We start from the raw sequence: 13639 nt of genomic DNA on the forward strand, positions 1-13639 counted from the left end.
AAAGTTTGTCAAGACAAACTTTGAAGTTGGCTTAAGAAAGATGGACCAGAAAGTTTGAAAAAGTTTGAAAAGTTAATTTTTTTTTTAAAGATTTCCAAGTTTTAAGTTTGACGGTTTTCAGTCTGAAATAGTTATAAGTTTAAAGTAGTTTAAAAGCTTAATGTTTGATAAATCAATAGATAGATAGCATGTTTCTAGCATGACTAGCATGTTGCTAGCATGTTTCCAGCATTGTTAACATGTTACTAGCATGTTGTTAGCATGTTTTTACCATGATTAACATGTTACTAGCCTGTTGTTAGCATGACTAGCATGTGGCTAGCATGTTTCCCGCATGATTAACATGTTGGTAGCCTATTTATAGCATGATTATAGCATGATTAGCAAGTTTCTAGCATGATTACCAAGTTACTAGCATGTTTTTAACATGATTAGCATGTTACAAGCATGTTTCTAACATTATTTACATGTCGATAGCATGTTTTTAACATGATTGGTATGTTGTTAGCATTGTTTCTAGCATGATTAACATGTTGTTACCATGTTGTTAGCATGATTCTAGCATCATTAGCAAGTTAATAGCATGTTTATAGCAAGTTGTTAGCATGTTGTTAAGATGTTTCTAACATGATTAGTATGTTGATAGCATGTTTCTAGCACGATAAACAAGTTGCAAGCATGTTGCTAGCATTATTAGTATGTTGATAGAATGTTTCTAGCATGGTTAGCAAGTTGCTAGCATATGTCCAACATTATTAACATGTTGCTAGCGTGTTTCTGGCATGATTGACAAGTTGTTGCATGTTGTTAGCATGTTTCTAGCATGATTAGCAAATAGTTTATTTTGTTAAGATGTTTCTATCATGATTGGTATGTTACTAGCATGATTAGCATGTTGATAGCACGCTTCTAGCATGATTAACAAGTTGTTAGCATGGTTATCAAGTTGCTAGCATGTGTCTAACATGATTAGCATGTTGTTAGTATGTTTCTAGCATGATTAGCAAGTTGTTATGTTGTTAGGATGTTTCTAGCATGATTGGTATGTTACTAGCATGATTAACATGTTGATAGCATGCTTCTAGCATGGTTATCAAGTTGCTAGCATGTGTCTAACATGATTAGCATGTTGTTAGCATGTTTCTAGCATGATTAGCGAGTTGTTATGTTGTTAGGATGTTTCTAGCATGATTGGTATGTTACTAGCATGATTAGCATGTTGATAGCATGCTTCTAGCATGGTTATCAAGTTTCTAGCATGTCTAACATGATTAGCATGTTGTTAGCATGTTTCTAGCATGGTTAGCAAGTTGCTAGCATATGTCCAACATTATTAACATGTTGCTAGCGTGTTTCTGGCATGATTGACAAGTTGTTATGTTGTTAGGATGTTTCTAGCATGATTAGCAAGTTGTTATGTTGTTAGGATGTTTCTAGCATGATTGGTATGTTACTAGCATGATTAGCAAGTTGTTATGTTGTTAGGATGTTTCTAGCATGATTGGTATGTTACTAGCATGATTAGCATGTAGATAGCATGCTTCTAGCATGGTTATCAAGTTGCTAGCATGTATCTAACATGATTAGCATGTTGTTAGCATGTTTCTAGCATGATTAGCAAGTTGTTATGTTGTTAGGATGTTTCTAGCATGATTGGTATGTTACTAGCATGATTAGCATGTTGATAGAATGCTTCTAGCATGGTTATCAAGTTGCTAGCATGTATCTAACATGATTAGCATGTTGTTAGCATGTTTCTAGCATGATTAGCAAGTTGTTACGTTGTTAGGATGTTTCTGGCATGATTGGTATGTTACTAGCATGATTAGCATGTTGATAGCATGTTTCTAGCATGATTAGCAAGTTGTTACGTTGTTAGGATGTTTCTGGCATGATTGGTATGTTACTAGCATGATTAGCATGTTGTTAGCATGTTTCTAGCATGATTAGCAAGTTGTTATGTTGTTAGGATGTTTCTAGCATGATTGGTATGTACTAGCATGATTAGCATGTTGATAGCATGCTTGTAGCATGATTAACAAGTTGTTAGCGTGGTTATCAAGTTGCCAGCATGTGTCTAACATGATTAGCATGTTGTTAGCATGTTTCTAGCATGATTAGCAAGTTGTTATGTTGTTAGGATGTTTCTAGCATGATTGGTATGTTACTAGCATGATTAGCATGTTGATAGCATGCTTCTAGCATGATTAGCAAGTTGTTATGTTGTTAGGATGTTTCTAGCATGATTAGCATGTTGATAGCATGATTCTAGCATGATTAGCAAGTTGTTAGCATGATTCTAACATCATTAGCAAGTTATTACTTAAGCCAACTTAATTAGAAATAAACCTTAAACGGCAACATTTATTGTTTTCATTCAGTTTAACTTGATTTACTGAAGACTACTACTTAAGACTGTTTTTACAAATAAGTTTAATTCTGCTGTAAAGCAAATGCACTGAACTAAACTTTTGTTTTAATTTCTAAATATTTAATACAATATATATTTATATATTGCCATAGCCATAGTCATATGTCTAACCAAGTTGTGTTTCAAATTTGAAGTTGATATCACAAAAATTGAGGTTCCTATGAGATTTCGTCACAATTTCACTTTAATCACAAAACTGTGGCCAAATATCAAAAGTCATATAACATTATTGTTCTAGTTGTGACGTAGAATAAGAGTGATTACTATATCATGTCATTTTTGTACTTCCTTACCCTGGTCGTCTTCATCATTGGGAAACAAATCGTCAAGGGCATCTTTGGGAGTCTCACTATTTTTCTCTTCCTTAAACAGAACAAAAACAAAAAAGATTGAAAATTTAGCATAGTTCTTGTTTATATAATAAATATAAACTCAGATCATTTCTAGAGTCAATTGCATCTCTGTCCATGCATGACTGTTATTAGAGACTTAAAATTTTAATGGCTCCATTAATTCAGGAAGCAACTGCACGAAACAGCCCTTCATGAAATATAAATGACAAGCTGGAGGCAACTGTCAGTTTAACAGATAGAGTGTCTTTAAATGCTTCCACTGTGGAAAAAAAAGAAAAACATTGGACTGAAGTAAAGGAGAGGACTTTCTATTTGCCAGGGAATTCAACTTACTAATTTATCACACAGTAACGATGAGGATCTTCTTTCTAACATCTCTATCCAGCAAAACGGAGTCATCTGTTCACACGGACAATAAATCAATGCTGGCTACACTTACAGGAAGAAGGACGTGGCTCACTTCCCAAGAAAAGTCAGGCTATAGCTGCAGCGGAGATTTAAGCCAGAAAAGTTCTCCTTTTATCCATTTATAAGTCCACTTAGAATGTTAGTCATGGTTTCTAGCACCAGAAAGATTGTAATTTAGTTTTTATTTTAGTAAATGATGTGTAAATGTATTAAAATGAACACAAGATCAAAAGAGATCAAAGGATACGTTGGGTATGTTGGTTATTTTAGTTATCTAAAACCAAAAACTTTAAATGAAATAAAATAAAGATTAGAAAAAAAAAAACATAAACTGCAACATTTATCGTTTTTCATTTAGTTTGACTTGATTTGCTGAATAACTAAAATTAAAATCTATTATTTCCTGAATATTACTGATGAAATGATCAAGAAGTTGGCTGCTGTTTACATGCATTTTACTTCTATAAAGTATAGTAATATAGTAATAACTTAGTAATTTTTTTCCTGTTTTCTCTTTTCTGATCATTTGGAATTAAGATAAAAAAGACAAAAAAAATTCAATTCAATCTACTATTTGCTAAATATTATGAAATTCAAGATCGCCGCCCCCCTGATGACATCATAATATGCAAATTAGATGTATATTTACACCCCAAATAAACTTTCGGTCATGCCCAACATTTTTCTAATTTACAGTAGATCTCTATCTTTAAGCCCTTTCAAGCCACAGGCTTTTGAAATCTTGATGTCCAAAAAAAACGCTGGCGCCAAAACGGTTAATATCATATTTGGTTTCTTTCTTTCAGCTTTAAAATCTTTGAATATTAGGTGTAGTTTTATCTTTAGTATACAACACTAGAAGTTGAACCTGGCACCATGAAGTGTCTTACTGTAGTGTAAAATTGGGCCTCTTTAGATATTATTTCCTACAATATTTAAAAATAAAAATACATGTCAAGTGAATATAATTTACATGATATTTGCATGATTCTGGTGCTTTCCTTGTGCCAGTATATGATGTTCCACCCCACAGAAACTCACCACTGGTGAGACACCATCATCATATTTCTTGAGCTGGTTCATGAACTCCAGATGTTTCTTCTCCTCTTCCAGCTGGGCGACGTTCTGTTCGCTCTTCTGGAGTTTCTGCTGGGTGTTGGCCAGCTCATCCCTCAGCCACTGGTTCTCCTGACACAGCCGACGCACTTGAGCCCGCAGCTTCTGCTTCTCCGACTCCACTGCGTTCAAGTGGTTGGACAGGGCCATCATCACCTGAACACATTATTATGACTCTTAAAACACCTGTGCCACTTATCTGTGATTCTTTACTCTCAACAGAGCATTTGTGACTTATCGTCATGTGTGACCAATTTTCCAGAAAATATGGTACTGTAATCTGAAAATTCAATGATTTATTCACCCCATCTCAGCCACCTCATAATGACGTCGTCCCTCACCTGCGCTTCACCCAGGCCCAGCTCAATCATCTCCACAGACTTGCGCAGCAAGTTAGACTTCTCATGAACCAAACTGGCCTCCTCATCTTTCTTCAAGCACTTGATGGTCTCCACCAGACTCTGCAAGATGGAGTTGTGCTCGCTCTTGAGAGCTTCCAGACCCTGAATCACCAGTTTAGTGCTGGAGATGATCTCCTCCTGTGTCAGCTTCTCTAGTCTCTCCTCATGGGGGTAAACCATTGTGGACATGCTCTGATGGAGGTCAGGTGGCCGCCTGAAGGAAAAGTCACACAGTTAAGGGTGTGGGAATGGTGTAAGAATTATTTCAATTATATCTCATCATTGTTCATTATTGGTGCACTTTAAATTGCAATGCAATGTCAAACATGTTAATCCAGTTCTAGAATTGGCAACAAATCTGCTTAAATGTCAAAACAAAAAGACAAAAATCCAACAAACATTTATAGAAAATTTGACAAGCAGGATTTTACAATTATTTTAACTTCCAAATCACAATTTCTACAGATTCAGTATTTCAGAGCTTCTAAAGATTCTAAAGATTTAAGATCTATAAGATCTAAGATTCTAAAAACTTTAAATACTATTGGGGAATGTAGGCACCACAACTTTATAATATGCATCATGAAAAATCAATATTAAATTTTATATGTGCTAAAGATGACACTTCTTTAACAGTCCTTTTAAATTATTAGTGTTTTTAAAGTAAGCATTTGTTACATAATGTGGTTAATAAAGACAGGAACAACTTAGGAGGAAACCATAATCTACAAATGAGAACTAACAGAAACTAAGAGAGAACTGAGGGCTTTTAAGAATTAACCAAACAAAAGGAGCTAATAAAATAATTAATCAGACAACAGGTGAACAGGATAACTGACTAAACAAGGGAAGGAACTCATGAACACAGACTGACTGACTGAAACAAAACATAATGCGACAGAAAACACAGCATATATGTGCCGTAAAATACTGTAGTCCAACTGATGAGGGAGCACAGGGTTCTGAAGGAGGGCGTGGAGCTGGAGTGGGGAAAAACAAATCCAAGTCTAATAAACAAGTCAATTGGGGAGAAGAGGGTGAAGGGATCCAGAAAAAAGCCAGGAGCAGAAGAGACAGTGGTGGAAGGAGTCATGGTATCAATGACTTGATGAAGCAGGTGGGGAATGAGATCCAGTGGGAGCCGAGCAGACACAGAGCCAGGGTGACAACACAGGCCTAGATGGCCAAGGTGAAGCTGATAGCTCATGAGTCAAGGTGGAGGCATGGACTTAAATGACCAGGGTGGAGCCAACGTGACTGAGGACCAAGGTGGAGTCGGATGGAAGGAGGAGCCTGATGAAGCAAGAAGGATAGAGGGACAGGGTGAAGCCAGAGGAGTGGAATCCCATGGCGGTAGAGATGAGGGCACGTGGAGCCAAGGCAGATCTGATTGGTCGGAGGGCTGAGTTGAAGTCCGGGGCTAAGTGGCTGGAGGTGAAGTCAGGGGATTAACATGCAAAGGTGGAACTGAAGACTGTATGGCCTGAGAGTGATCAGAGTGCTCTGATGGCACAAACTGAGGTTGAGCTGAGGGACTGACAGGAACCAGCAGAGGCAAGGCGAGGAATCAGCTGGTTTTAGGAAAGGAAGTGGGACAGGGAGTCTGTAAGGGAACACAGGAGGGCAGAACAAGCAAAGATGGAGGAGATTCAGGGCTGGGCAGAAACAGCAGAGACTCAGGAGATTCAGGGCTGTGCAGAACCAGCTGAGACCCAGGAGATTCATGACTGGGTGGAACCAGTGGAAACGGGAGAAATAGGGATGCATCCTCTTCAAAAACATCAATAATTTCATAGGTCAGCTGAAGCTAGAGACTGAAAGGCACGAAGCGAATCAGAGTGCCTGCATGGCGCTGACTGTGGGTGAGCTGAGGGGACTGACAGGAACCAGCGGAGGCAGGGCTAAGGAACCAGCTGGTTTTAGGAGAGGAGGCAGGAGAGTGAGGCTGTGAGGTAACACAGGAGAATATGGAGGAGATTCAGGGATAGCCGGAACCAGCAGAGACCCAGGAGATTCAGGCCTGGGTGGAACCAACAGAGACTCAGGAGATTTAGGGCTTGGCAGAACCAGTGAAGGCTCAGAAGACATAGAAGACTCAAGACAGGACAGAACTGGTGGAGACAGGAGAAAACGGGACACAATCTCTTCAAAAAACATCAATTATATCATATGCCAGCTGGAGCTGGAGACTGGAAGGCACAAGGTGAATCAGAGCGCCTGGATGGCGCTGACTGTGGGTGAGCTCAGGGACTGACAGGAACCAGCAGAGGCAGGGCCAAGGAACTAGCTGGTTTTAGGAGAGAAAGTGGGAGAGGGAATCCAGGAGGCAACACATGAGCTGGGCGGAACTAGCTGAGACACGGGAGATTCAGGGCTGAGCGGAACCAGCGGAGACTTAGGAGACATCGGAGACTCAGAACTGGACAGAACCAGTGGAGATGAAGAAGATTTAACCCTGGGTGTAACCCAGGAGATTCAGGGCCAGGTGAAACCAGTGGAGGCTCAGGAGACATAGAAGACTCAGGACTTGACGGAACTGGTGAAGACGAGAGAATAAGAAACACATCCTCTTCAAAAACATTAATTATTTTATAGGCCAGGTGGAGACTGGAAGGCACAAGGCGAATCAGAGCACCTGGATGGCACTGACAGGAACCAACCGAGGCAGGGCCAAGGAAGCAGCTGGTTATAGGAGAAGAAGTGGGAGTCTGAATCCAGGAGAACAGGAGCTGGGCGGAGACTTAGGAAATTCAGAACTGGACAGAACCAGGAGACAGGAGAAATTGGGACACCCTCTGCTCCCGCACCTGGTCAGATGTTAAATCGGGCTTGGGCTTCCAGGTGATAAGCCTGCCTCTATCATTGCAGCAGGCACAGGCTCTGTGTTTGCCGTGAGCTCTGGCATAAGCTCCGTGAAGCACAAGAAAGGTAGCTGGCTGACCTCTTAACCTGGAACCAGTAAAATCATCCTCCGCGAGGCAGATGGTGAACGCTGAATTGTTGTTCACCAGAACCCACTCCACGAAAGTGGCAAAAAACCTTTTGCTGGAAGGTGTGCCTTAGACCTTAGTGTGTGGTTACGATAACGTGTGAGGAACATCAGATCTAAAAAGTCCCTGGTATGGTCCTCATGTGAACAGTCCTACTGCTCCAGGCAGAGCAGGTCCATGGGTGAGGAGGAAAAAAACCAGAGACCAAAATAAAAGAAAGAAAAATGCCTCAAGAAACTTTTTCGGTCCATTCTTCTGTTACCTAATGTGATTATTGTAGAAACTCTTTCAACAAGGAATAGTAAGAAAATATACTTTTAGGTGGCTTCTACAGATCCTGGGATTTTCCGATCCCGGGCTCGCTTGTTCCTGGTACCCCCCACAGCGTTGGTCTGGTTTCACACTCAACTTCATTCTGTCAAACCCTGGCGCATTTGCGTTCAAATTACGTCATTATTATTGTTTAGCGAAGCAAACCACACCTTGGTTTACTGTATGTGTGTCGCATTTAGACTGCTTTCTGCTGCCTGCAAACAGACTATTTTGACGATATGACTGATTGACATTAATTTGCAGCTGATTGCACTTGCAGTGCACGAATACACTGCAGGCTCATCAACACTATTCTCTCTTACATGTGTTTTATTTAAGTACATACATTGTAATCATCTAACATTCGAGTCCGTGTTGCTTTCATATTCATGCGAACCGCAACACAGTTAGAGTGCAACCGAACTCAGGTAGTCTCGGGTTCGGTACCTTGGTGCGCACCCGCATTTGCTCGACAGTTCTCACACTAGCCAAACGTTCAGAACTCTGACGTCAAACGAACCCAGGTGCACACCAAACGTGCTAGTGTGCAAGTACCCTTAATCAAAGTGCTCAGGAAACAGGAACCACTTGAGAAAACCACAATCGATAAATGAGAACGACAGAGACTAAAAGAGAACTGAGGGCTTAAAAGCACAAAGGGAACTAATAAAATAATTAATCAGACAACAGGTGAACAGGATGACTGACTAAACAAGAGAGTGAACTCATGACTTACAGACCAGCTGACTGAAACAAAACATAATGCAACGGAAAACGGAAGCGCGTGTTACAGCATTAGATGATGACAAAAACAATTTATAAGCTAGTGACTGGTACCAATACATTTACAAATTGTGTAATAACTGTTATGGAACAAATATAGTGTGCTTCTTATCTTGTTTGTATATCAATCTTGAACAGCAAGTTTAATAAAAATATAAAGGAAACAAAGGATATAAGGAGTGATGATCAGTCACAATTACCTGTATGCTATAAATCAACCAAGATTCACAACAGTAGTTTTACATCTGCAGCATGTAAAGCATTTTCACTTCACCCTGACAACATCAGTCTAATGCTGTAATACCCATCCATTCAGCCTCCAGTAGATCACGTGATCCTGCTCAATCAATAAAGCCTTGCATCCAAAACACTGACCAATCACATGACAGACAATAGTCCTTTATGTCTTACAATATTCATTTATTAAAGTACAACAATGATTAAATGTTCTATAATGCATCAACAGTGTACAACAGTGTGATGAAATCAGACACAATATACAAAGAATCACATTCATGTTAATTGTGACTATGCCGTTTACCTGTTAATTTCCTCAATGAAAATCATTTACTTACAAGTTAGACCTTGCTCTGCTGCTAGTCCTCTATTAATAATTAACCAGAAAGGAACAACTACTGTAAGACTAGCCACAGCTATTTGAAATAAAAATCCCACCTGTTCAGGCTTTATTGTAAACTACAACATTAAAGGAATCGTTTACACTAAAAAAACGAAAAAAGAAAAACTGCTTAAAATGTGCTTATCCTCAGGCCATCCAAGATGTGGATGACTTTGTTTCTTCAACAGATTTGGAAAAATATAGCATTGCATCACTTTCTCACCAATGCATCATCTGCAGTGAATGGGTGCCGTCAGAGGTTGAGTCCAAACAGCTGATAAAAACATCACAATAATCCACAAGTAATCCACACTACTCCAGTCCACCAGTTAACATCTTGTAAAGCCAGAATCTGCGTGTTTGTAAGAAACGAATCTATCACTAAGACGATTTTAACTTCAAACTACTGCTTCTGGTCAAAATACATGATCGGTTTTTGCACTGGAAAAAGCGTTATTATGAATTATGGACTTGTATTTTAGTCGAAAGCAACTGTTTAAAGTCAAAACGTTTTATTGATGCATTTGTTTCTTACAATCATGCAGGTTTTTGCTTCACAGGTGGATTATTATCAGCTGTTTGGACTCTAATTCTGACGGCACCCATTCACTGCAGAGGATCCATTGGTAAGCAAGTGATGCAATGCTACATTTCTCCAAATCTGAGTTCAAAACAAACTTGAAATATTTTTTTAAAAATCTGGTTGTCTATAATGGTCACAAACAGACTGCTTTAGCTTCAGACTATAATTTCATCCAGTCATGTTTGATATTTTGAGTCGTTTGTTTCATTGCATATTGTTTTCATATGTCACATGTCTCCTAGCAACCTGACACATGTTTCTGCATAAGTTTGTTGTGTTTGGAACACACTGTGAAAACTAGAAAGCATGTGAACTTCAGTCGTTTAGTATATGATGCCCAGTTTTTCCTCTGTAACCATTTACAAAGTCGCCAAACGCCTACAATCTGTTCAGAGTGAGTGAATGTATTCCAGCTTCTACTGAACTAACCAGTCATCCCTCTCTAATATCCATGGCAACAAAGACACAGAAATAGAACTCAAATATTGAGTCAGTAATCGAATCTGAGAGATGGAAAACACAAAGCAGATATTATTCCAGCATGGCTGTGCTATTAAAACTAACATTATTAGTTTAGCATTATGTTATGACTAACACTAATGAAAAAAACGCTCCTTGATTTTAGTACGATAAACATTACAGGTTAAAAATTAAAAATTAGAAAATGAAGATTGTACATTGTAATTTTAGCCCTCATTACCGTAATGCAAAAAAATCCCATTATTTATTACTGTCATTACTATAATGAAAAAAAAGAATATGTTTATTGTATTATCAGTGTTACGTAATAGCATTGGATGCTCTATTATGCGGATTTAATAAAAATCACCTGACATCTGTAATGACAAAAAATGCTTCGGATACTTATATTAATGATAATGTAAAGACTCTACCATGCTAATAATTAGCCTGGGTGTCCCCATACTGCCTTGCGCAGCGCGATTTTATTCACGCTTCTAGTCAGTCTGGAAACCATGGACCTAATTTTCACCTAAGATAGGGAACCAATCACAGAACGGGGAGGGAGCAGCAAGACGATGACGCCTTCTATGCGACTCACCGAAGCAGTTTGTTACTATGGATCCAGCACGGCAGCAGCCGCGGTTATCTTTCGTGTCTACACCGGACGCGAGCGGCGTGACCCGACGCGACAAATGACATTAGAACCTATTATGCTGTCTACATTGGATGCGGCGAGACACGGCAAATCCCGACTGTAATCTGCTGCCGCGTTCTATTTATGACGTGCCCACACAAAAGTTTAAATGATTTGCAACGGTCGCCTTGTCGCGTCCAGTGTAGACAGACTTTAGCTGTTGCGGTGCGGCAACTGCCGCGTCCGGTGTAGACACGGTATAGTGTTCTAAGTAGTTTAGAACGCAAGTTTATTTTGAAAAAAAAGAGCAACTTTAGGCGTTCGCTCTACATACGTCATCCGGTATAATTGAAACGATTGGCTATGAGCTACGCACAGGCGCATTTGATAGACATTCGTATCGCCCAATAAACGGCTCTTGGCATTCGTAAACCACGCCTCAAATACGAGAAAATGAACATGTGGTTCCCAGACCACGAATCATGACGAAGTCATAACGTGGTCTGGTGATAGCCAGGCTAGCTAATAATAGACTTTCTGTAGTTTTTAACTAAAATCGTTTGAATTTCTTCCTTTTGATTTTGGGGTAAAATACACTCTTAAAAATAAAGGTGCTTCACGATGCCATAGAAGAACCTTTTTTTTGTCTAAATGGTTCCATAAAGAACCTTTAACAACTGTCTCACAAAAGGTTCTTTGTGGCAAAAAAGGTTCTTCAGATTTTAAAAAGGTAAGAAAGAGATGGCTCTTTGCGGACCCAAAAATAGTTCTTCTATGGTATCGCTGTAAAGAACCTTTTAAAGCACCTTTATTTGTAAGAGTGTATGACCTGGGGTCCGTTCTTCGTACCTCGCTTACTACATCCAGGATCAAATGACACTTCCAAGATCAAATCATCGCGCTAACTATGAGCTGGCTATTCCGGTTCTCCGAACGCACCTGTTGTTGATGATTAGTATAGCTGGATGAAGTTATTTGAGATCACTGGGTGGCTTAAAAGGGGCTACGTATCGATAGTAGAAACATTGATGGGCAACTCTTTGATTGGTCGGCGAACATGACGAAGGAGCGCGCTCAGTATTTTTCTGCAGCAGAGCAAGAACTCTTGATTGAGGGATTTCAGGAGTTTCAGAGTTTAATTAAAACGCAAGGGAAAACTGCAAAGGCTGGAAAAGCAAGGAGAGAGGGCTGGCAAAAAGTAGTGAACAAATTAAATACGTTAATGCTGCCCATGTTACATGTTTTTTCCTTGATATGTTATTTTATTTATTTTTTTATACACTACCGTTCAAAAGTTTGGGGTCAGTAAGACTTGTAATAGTCTTTAAAGAAGTCTCTTATGCTCATCAAGACTGCATTTATTTAATTAAAAATACAGAAAAAAACAGTAATATTGCAAATTGTTTTTACAAAATAAAATAATGTTTTTGTTTTTTTAATATATTTTAACATACTTTGAAATAGAATTTATTCCTGTGATGAAAAGCTGAATTTTTATCAGCTGTTACTCCAGTCTTAAGTGTCACACGATCCTTCAGGAATCATTCTAATATGCTGATTTATTATTAGAATGATCAATGTTGGATAATATCAACAGTTGTGCTGCCAAATATTTTTTGGAACCTGTCATATATATACACTTTCTTGCGAGATACTTTTCTTTTCCCACGTGAGTCAGTCCGCGTCAGTCGTGCTCTTTAACCAATCAGATGTGACCTCGCCATTTCAACCAATCATAACCCGCCAGGAGCGCAGCCTAAATCCTGTTTACATGAAATAAACCTGCTCCAGAGCAGGTTTAAGCTTGCAGAGCTGTTGCTATGACAGCAAGTCCAGGATGAGCTTCGAAGAACCAAACAATCCAAGATCATGCTAAATCATCAATAATCAAATCCAGCTAACTTAGTTAGCGAGGTACGAAGAACGGACCCCTGGATGTGTTTTTGGGAGATTTAACTTCACAAATATAATGAATAACACTAGAGTCCATTGCCAGTGCTGCATTTAAAAGATGCTGACTCATCTTCTGCTCTTTCCAGGTGTCCAAGTCTTTCCAAAACAACCCATCATCAAAGGCTTATGAAGAATCTTCTGTCACTGCCATTATGACCAAATGCAACCCAGTGGATTCAGTCTTCAAACTGCTCCATGTCTTGTATTACTACACCCAACTAAGATTTCAATCAATGCTTTGATTCCCTAGGTGCTGAAACCTGATACAAAGGCAGCTAGAACATGCCCAGTATGTTGTTTCATGAAAAATTACAGTCAGCTTTGTGATTCACCAATTATGAGTCAATGGGGAAAGGGTTTGTTTCCTAAATGTCTCATTACTCTGAATTCAATAACAGAGAGCTAGAGCTAAAGCGTGATTAATGGCCTCTAATGCATTTTACAGGCGAGTCCTTACCTGAATGCTTCAAACCTATCTGGGTCAATGACAAATAAGAATGCCCGAAATAAACAAGGAAAGATGAAATGCAAAACACATGCACCAACACCAAGTTGTATTCAAATTGGTTGTGTATAGTTTACAAAACTTTGAAA

General features: G+C 39.1%; 1 protein-coding gene across 3 annotated transcripts in view; it reads right to left on the bottom strand.

Moving 5' to 3' along the window:
- klc4 (kinesin light chain 4) overlaps positions 1–13639 on the bottom strand; it is a 57515-nt gene that overhangs the window by 37742 nt on the left and 6134 nt on the right. For all 3 annotated transcript variants that reach the window (XM_073844687.1, XM_073844688.1, XM_073844689.1), the window contains exons 2-4: positions 4650–4923; positions 4234–4464; positions 2725–2794 (exon numbers count right to left, since the gene is read on the bottom strand). In XM_073844687.1, coding sequence (XP_073700788.1) covers positions 2725–2794; positions 4234–4464; positions 4650–4898 — 550 coding nt within the window. In that variant the 5' untranslated portion in view covers positions 4899–4923. The remainder of the gene's footprint in view (positions 1–2724; positions 2795–4233; positions 4465–4649; positions 4924–13639) is intronic.

Source organism: Garra rufa, chromosome 7 (genome assembly GCF_049309525.1).
Source record: "Garra rufa chromosome 7, GarRuf1.0, whole genome shotgun sequence".
Lineage (NCBI taxonomy): Eukaryota > Metazoa > Chordata > Actinopteri > Cypriniformes > Cyprinidae > Garra > Garra rufa.